The 8,161-nt window shown below is 46.4% G+C and overlaps 1 protein-coding gene across 1 annotated transcript; it reads right to left on the bottom strand.

The window, feature by feature from the left end:
* Positions 1-642: 642 nt before the first annotated feature.
* On the bottom strand, positions 643-7,839 carry LOC147990073 (E3 ubiquitin-protein ligase SINA-like 4). The gene is made up of 3 exons (XM_087537015.1): positions 7,680-7,839; positions 772-1,337; positions 643-663 (listed from the first exon to the last, which is right to left on the bottom strand). The coding sequence occupies exons 1-3, from the start codon at positions 7,837-7,839 to the stop codon at positions 643-645; spliced, it is 747 nt and encodes a 248-aa protein (XP_087393141.1).
* Positions 7,840-8,161: the final 322 nt, after the last annotated feature.

The raw sequence follows: 8,161 nt of genomic DNA, 5'->3' as shown, positions 1-8,161 counted from the left end.
TTACGGTTAATGGGGCGTTCGACAGGAATAGCCGCGTGGTGAGCTCTAGGCTAGTATTTTTTTCAGACGCATTAAACCTATCTCTCGGGACTTCTCGCACGCACCATCGTGCCATCCACAAAAACTTGTACTCTGAGTTTAGTAGTACGTTATACAGGAAGAGAAGAGGTGCACGCACGCACTCGTCCTCTCACACATGTGTCTTTTTTTTCTCGAAAAGGAGGATGATGACCCCCGGCCTCTGCATCTCGGAGTCACACACGCATCTGTAGCTATGAATTGTAGTGTTCTCAACCATCCGATTGGCTCTATCATGGATGTACCTATATACTAAAACATGTCTAGATACATCTATATTTTGACAAATGGAAGGCATGTATTGTGGAACGGAGGGAGTGCTTGTCATCAAAATGGATAAAATGGGACGTATCTAGAACTAAAATACGTCTACATACATCTCCTTTTATCCATTTTGATGACAAGTAGTACTTCTTATCCGTTCGACTGTTGGAAATTATTGATCTGATGTCGCAGTAATTGCTACATCGCCACCAAAACCCGCCATTTCTTAAGCTAAAGTAGACCAAGGTAATGCCTATATTAGCATATTACTAAGATAAACAGAAGGCACTATAGAAACCTTTAGGACGTGAGCTTGTCAATCTGAATGTGGAGGGACACAAGCTTAGCCCCGACCAGCAGCTTGGGCGGAACTGTCAAGAAGGTCAGCTCCTGCACGTCGACGTCGCCGGGATCCTTGCTGCTTGTCACCTCCATTTCCACCTTGAAGGCGTCGGTCGTGCCTTTGGGCTCCCCCGGCGGGCCGTTCGCCCATAGCTTGGCCACATAGTGCGGCAGTGGGGATGCCCCCGCTCTGATGCAGAAGACCGGCACGGCGATAGGCACGCCGATGTCGAGCATGCCTCCGACCAAGAAAAACGGGCGACGGTCCTCCTCCGCGAATAGCAAGAGCCGTGGCTGCGACAGTGGCACTTGCAGATGGAGCACCTTGCCGTACTGGATCCTGTGCACGGGCATGGGATGTGCGGTGCTGATGTGGTGGTAGAGCACTGGCAGTGGGCCTTCGTAGCCGCAGACGGGCACGGGGCATTTGCAGGGTGCGAGCGGACACACGCTCTGGTGATCGGCGAGCTTGTGGTAAGTGACGTAGAGCCCACAGCCTTCGTGCGGGCACTCCACCCTCACTGACGAAAGGACGGAATCCACCACCGTGTTCCGCACGTCGAAGCCACCGCCATGCTCGCACTTCTGGCACTGCCGCTGGTTCCCGGGGCGCTGGACGCGGCAGTCCGCGCAGGCCAGGTGCCTCCCTTGCACTGCAGAAATCAATCGAACAACACATCAATCAAGAAACCTGCACCTTGCTCAATCAACCGAATGGACAAGGTGTATTCGAACCTCATACACTGGAGGCGTCAAAGGGCGGAGGCACAAGGGGTAGTGGAGCACGGTGAGGTCCATCGAGACCTTAGAGAGCTCCATCGTCGGGTCCTGTTCGGTCTGCATGATCTCGCCCTCCTCGTGCACAACCATCTCTTGACTTGGGCTGGGGTATTACAAAGATTTACTGTCACATATTTTATGCTACTTCAAGGTGCATTAAATCAACACATGCAAGTACTCTCTCCGGTCCTTTTTACTCCACACATTAGCTTTGTTTGAAATCAAAGTTTGCTAAGTTTGACCAAATTTATATTAAAAAATATTAACATCTATAACATCTAATAAATATAATATGAAAATATATTTTGAGATGGATCTAATAATAAATATGTTGTTATGTGAATGTTAATAATTTTTTGTACAAATTTGGTCAAAGTTGGATGAGATTGACTTCAGACAAACCTAATATGCAGAGTAAAAAGGACCGGAGGGAGTATCAAAAGGAGAGTCACGGCATACATGCATGCATGCATGCGTTGCAACTAATGCATCGGTAAATGCAATTTATTGAAATATATCGAGTGCAGTGCTTTGATGTAACACCCCTAGTGTCATGCTACAGTAATCCCCTATTAATGGTGCCATGTCATCATGTTACTGTGCTAATCTTCACTTGATCCAAATCACAGTTCAAATTTAGATTTTAAAATAAAGTCAAAAATAACCTTTATTTAAACAACTAAACAAAATTGTTCACAATGTGACAAAAATTCCCAAGCAATTGTGAAAATAACACATACTTCATTTGGATGCCCAAGTTGTCCCTGTCAATTTATTTAGTGGTCAAGTTGCATTTAAATTAGCCTTTTCAAAATAAACAAATATTTAAAGTTTTCCTTTTTGACCTCAAACTTTGTGGGCCTCTTCAACGTATTGCCTAGTATTTGTGTGCCAATTTTCATATTTAACCAAATCCATTTGTTAGCTAATGTAAATAGAAAACAGTACAGAAAAATAAATAAATAGAAAAAAGTAAAAGAAAAGAAACGGAGGGCCTAACTTACTAGGCCACTTGGCCCACCTATCCATAAATGGCCCAGCCCACCCCCTGTTTTCCCCTTCCTCCCGCTACAGGAAGCAGAGGGGATCGTGGAGGCCATCCGTCGGCCGACCAACGCCGTGGAGGCCATCTGCCGGCTCCCCCTCACCTACAAGAACACGGCGCCCCTTCCCTCGAACCCTAGGACGCCCCTGCCTCTTCCCCCTTCCTCCTCGCGCCGCACCTCACTCTCCCTCGACGCGCCCGCTTGCCCGAGCTCGCGTACGCCATGGCCGTCGACGCCATCGCGGCCACCGAGCTCCCCGCGCCATACGAACTTGTCTCGAAGCATCCTCGTCGTCGTCTCCTTCGTCCCCGACCATCGAATCCGGGAGGGCCTGTATGCTCGCCATCAAGCTCGTGTCATTCACGTACATCGCCGGCCGTCGTCGTCGATTGCCTCGTCTCCGGTCCACCCCCACTTTGGATGAGTAGTCATGGTTGCTTTGCTCCCCCTTTTCCCCTTTCTTCTTCTTTCCGGTTGATGCAACCAGATGTCGGAGCCCAGGAGCCAGATGCCACCGCCGATGCTTACTACTACGTGGAGGCCGCCGACGACTAGGAGTAGTTAGGAGGCTCCCGGGCAGGAGGCCTTGCCTTTTCGATCGATGTTGCTTTTGTGCTAGCCTTCTTAAGGCAAACTTGTTTAACTCATGTCTGTACTCAGATATTGTTGATTCCGTTGACTCTTGTGTTTTCGAGCTTATGTATTCGAGCCCTCGAGGCCCCTGGCTTGTAATATAAAGCTTGTATTTTTTTGAATTTGTGTCTAGAGTTGTGTTGTGATATCTTCCCGTGAGTCCTTGATCTTGATCGTACATATTTGTGTGTATGATTAGTGTACGATTGAATCGAGGGCGTCACAAGTTGGTATCAGAGACGACTGCCTGTAGGCAGCCCCCTTTCCAACTCCTTGGCCAAAGTTGAGTCTAGTCACTACAAAAATTGTTTTACTCACTTGGCTGTGTGGCTTACCGGCCCACGTCGCCATTGAGTGGTATTAGGGTCTTTTATTCCTCGTCTATACTCTGGGACTCTGATCTCTCGTCTATTCGGGGTTAAACCTTTTACTAAGTCTGACATTAGGTTATCGTACCCACTTCTCCCGGAGAGCCCATCCAGTCCAGATGATCGCTTGCTGCTTCAGAAGATTTCGAAGATACTCTCCGATGCTTCCCCGAAACCCTTGTGCCCTTCGCCATTGCAATTCCATATCACCAATAAATCCCTCTGGATAAGTACATACACCTGCGTTCATGTTGTCATCCCCAGTTGATCTTGTTATTACAAGATGCCTTGTAATACTTTCAGGTATTTCGAGAATCCATTGTGCCTGTTGCGTTGCAGCTCCTTTTCCGCCTGAATACGTGTACGAATAATTCCTCACAATTATCGGGGATTCGTTCATCCCAATTGTTTAGGTATTTCACAAAAGTATGTGAAATACCATTCGATCTTCCGAAAATCCTCAGCAGCCTATTGTTGTTGAAATTCTTGTTTGCTTACATTATGGTTAACTCCATATTTCGAGTAATCTTTGTTGACATCCTCTGTCACTACCGTTCGAGTCCCTTGATCCAATATGTCGCGAATGCTCGTAATCAAACCTTGATTGATTGTCGATCTGTATCGATTCAACTCAATTATATTTTGATCAGAGCCTCTGCTTTAGATCTTCTGATTTGAAAATCGTAATTCCTTTGTATTCAAGATTTGAAGTTATCCAGTTATATCTATAACCCGATGCCTTTGCATTCTTTCTTCTTCTGGGTGAGTATCGATACTCACATCAGATCTTTTATGGACCGCCATATCCTTGGTTGGATTATTATCCGACAATGTCCTTCATATTCATTAAACTTGTCAGTTTTGCCCTGACACATAATGCCTTTGGTAAATTCTATCATCTGCTTTTGTCAACCATGCTCTGCTTTTGAGCTGGTATATTTTAATCTTGAAGTTAGTGGTATATGTTCCTAAGATACCCCTACAGGTTGAACCTATGCCATCCCTAATCCATGTGAACTCGAGAGTTTTCACGAGTCATACTCTTCTGGCGTTTTGCCAGATATAATTTCAACACTACGACTTCATCGAAAACAAGAAGTGAATGGAAGGTTATGCATTGAAGAAGTGGGAGTCGACCTTGAACTTTGTGTTCATGCCCATGGACCCGATGTGGAACTTATCATGGAAGCTTCTTGTGATAATAATAATAATAATCCCCTTGTTATATGTTCATCTGGTAACTATGTTTGGTCCTTTGCAAACATGGTTCTGACCATGATTGTTCCCCTTTGATTCCATTTCTCGGACAAGTTAAAGCACTTGTCTTCTGCAGATCAATGCATCTTCGCAACCTCTATCTTGACCTCCCTTCTAGTATTACCCTCCGGTATCTCGAGAATAGCAAAGAACTGTGTTGCTTCTGATGAGTCTTCATCTGGTATTGCTCCTAAGCGATTTCAGATTGCCCCGGGTTTCGAGTTATTAGTCACTCGGGAACACCGATAAGTGAATCGATTCCACACTCTGATTCAATAGCTCTACGCTATTTTTGTTTCTTACGAGTTTAATAATCCTTCAAGTCATTCCTAGCATGATCGACTATATCATTATCGTGCTAAATTTTAGCTGTGCTACCTGGTCCTTCTTCCTGGAGCACAATTTTCCATGATGAGCTAATGCTTACGTTGATCTTCCTCGTCATATCATTTCGCCTTGAACAGCAAGCTTGATTTCGAGTTTGTGTCGTACCCGTGGTTCCAATAACCTTTCGGTTCATCATTCCTTTGACTTGATGTCATCGATGATTGATTACATCTTCATGAAACCTCTCGACAAATGTGTCATGATCATCGTCAACATTTTGAGCTCTTCCAGCATATCAATCGAATTCATGATGAGAAATACCATCCGTGCCCTTGATGATTTGGGTTATCATCGACAACATTCTTGCCTTCCCCCCAACACAATTTTGTTCATAAAATTTTGGCAATACATCCTTTTGACATGTCGATGGATTGCTGTTGAACCCATCGGCCACATCTTCATCTTTCAATGATGAAATTGTATGAACTAGTCTAGCAGTTCCCGCGAGATCCTTTTTGAATTCAAAAGTCTGACTTTTACCTGATGACCATGTCAATGATATCCCGAAGCATGTCTGTGGTACCCCGATCGTCAACAAGAACATTGGAAGCACACTGCTAAATGTATCTTGATCAATTATCCAAACACCGCTGTAGTAAACCTCATAAATTCTTTGCCCCTTTATCTAAATGGTTTAATACATGGAGCCCTATCATGCTCTGCCTTTCCTTGGGAAAGTTATACTCTAATACTTGCGTATAAACACCTTTCCTTTCCATTGGTTTGATTATCATAATAAGCACATTTTCCTTTCCATTGTTTTGTTTCACCTTTCTTGTAATCCAACTTGTCTGAGCAGAGATAAATCCCTGCTTAGGTAAGCACCTCGGTGTACAACTATGTCAGTAAGACCTTGTTATTATTGCTGTTGACATTCCGGTAACCACCGATGGACGAGAACTTTGCCTATTGGTCTGCCTCGTTCAACGAGCAGGAAAATAGTTCTCTTCATCCCTCGCCCTTGGTACCAACGTTGTTGCCAACAAAACTGATAGGCTATCCTCTAACATGCCTCGCTATCATGACCATGCAAGCTGTCGGCGCCCCTTCTACCTTTAACTTACATGGTGGGCCCATAACCCACAGTTCCACAGGATCGAAACCTGACTCTTCTGTACACCCCTGTTTCTAGAGTTATTCCTCACGCTTGGCTTCGTCTGTAATTTAGTGATCTATTCTGGTTTCAAATGCAATACTTATTCCCGTCGCTCTGAAACCCCCTTTCGCACTCTGTTTCAGACAATGAATGATTGCCTACCCGATTGAAGCTTCTTATTGCACCTTCTTACCTTGCTCTCGATGACTTTCTTGAATTTCAACTCGAGAGATGCCTCCTTGCCACGTTCACTGACATAGTCCCCAGGTAACTATATTGTCTTGAGCTTCGTCCTTCCCGAGTCTTTTCCCCTTACTCCACCTCTTAAATCTCGGGACGAGATTTCTTGTAGTGGAGGAGATTTGTAACATCCCTAATGTCATGCTACAGTAATCCCCTATTAATGGTGCCATGTCATCATGTTACTGTGCTAATCTTCACTTGATCCAAATCACAGTTCAAATTTAGATTTTAAAATAAAGTCAAAAATAACCTTTCTTTAAACAACTAAAAAAATTGTTCACAATGTGACAAAAATTCCCAAGCAATTGTGAAAATAACACATACTTCATTTGGATGCCCAAGTTGTCCCTGTCAATTTATTTAGTGGTCAAGTTGCATTTAAATTAGCCTTTTCAAAATAAACAAATATTTAAAGATTTCCTTTTTGACCTCAAACTTTGTGGGCCTCTTCAACGTATTGCCTAGTATTTTTGTGCAAATTTTCATATTTAACCAAATCCATTTGTTAGCTAATGTAAATTGAAAACAGTACAGAAAAATAAATAAACAGAAAAGAGTAAAAGAAAAGAAACGGAGGGCCTAACTTACTAGGCCACTTGGCCCACCTATCCATAAATGGCCCAGCCCACCCCCTGTTTTCCCCTTCCTCCCGCTACAGGAAGCAGAGGGGATCGTGGAGGCCATTCGTCGGCCGACCAACGGCGTCGAGGCCATCTGCCGGCTCCCCCTCACCTACAAGAACACGGCGCCCCTCCCCTCGAACCCTAGGACGCGCCTGCCTCTTCCCCCTTCCTCCTCGCGCCGCACCTCGCTCTCCCTCGACGCGCCCGCTCGCCCGAGCTCGCGTACGCCATGGCCGTCGACGCCATCGCGGCCACCGTGCTCCCCGCGCCATACGAACTTGTATCGAAGCATCCTCGTCGTCGTATCCTTCGTCCCCGACCATTGAATCAAGCCGGGAGGGCCTGTATGCTCGCCATCAAGCTCGTGTCATTCGCGTACATCGCCGGCCGCCGTCGTCGATTGCCTCGTCTCCGGTCCACCCCGGCCTTCGTAGACCGCGCCAACGAGCTCTATGTGAGCTCCTCCTCCATTCCCCCCTGCTTGCCCCCTCGATTCGTTGCGGTAGCCTCTGTCCCCGAGCCGTCCGAGCTCGCGCGTACGCGTACGTACGTACGTGTGTACTGCTGCTGCTCCTGAAGCTGTTGCTGCCGCTGCTGTGCGTGCGCGCCCGCACGCGTCCTCTCCGCGGTTGCTCACTAACCGCTGTGGCTGCTCTGCTCCCTGCGCGGCTGCGCTGCTTGCTGCTGCCGCCGCTCTTGCACTGCTGTTGCGCTGCCGCCATTGCTCCTTTACTCTGCTGCTTCGTGCTGCTGCTGCTGCTAGTGTTGCTTGCCGCTGCTACTACCTCCTGCTGCCGCTACTTAGCTGCTGCTCTAGCTGCTACAAATGGCCATGGCCGTGGCCATGCTATGTGCGTGTGTGTGCACAACCTCACGGCAGGTTGTGCCACCAAGCCGGCCCAAAATTCAGTTAGGGACTAATCCCTCTTTAGTACTAGCCACCCCCACGTTGAGTCTATTACATATGGCCCTCAAGTGCTAAATTAATCCTCTAAATAAAATGCCAGTCTATTACATGTGGAACCCAACGTTAGATTAAACCAG

This window comes from Triticum urartu, chromosome 1A, assembly GCF_056163025.1.
Source record: "Triticum urartu cultivar PI428250 chromosome 1A, HENAU_Tu73, whole genome shotgun sequence".
Taxonomy (NCBI): Eukaryota; Viridiplantae; Streptophyta; class Magnoliopsida; order Poales; family Poaceae; genus Triticum; species Triticum urartu.
Note: the sequence above shows the minus strand (reverse complement) of the source record. Positions and strands in the feature narration are given on the sequence as shown.

Bases quoted from the DNA above. Each gene is read 5' to 3' on its own strand.
- LOC147990073 (XM_087537015.1), bottom strand. From the start codon at position 7,839: ATGGCGGCAGCGCAACAGCAGTGCAAGAGCGGCGGCAGCAGCAAGCAG. The intron at 1,338-7,679 runs GTACACACGTAC...TGATTTCTGCAG, and splicing joins CAGCTTCAGGAGCAGCAGCA to TGCAAGGGAGGCACCTGGCC. The intron at 664-771 runs GTGACAAGCAGC...CTCCACATTCAG, and splicing joins CCTTCAAGGTGGAAATGGAG to ATTGACAAGCTCACGTCCTA.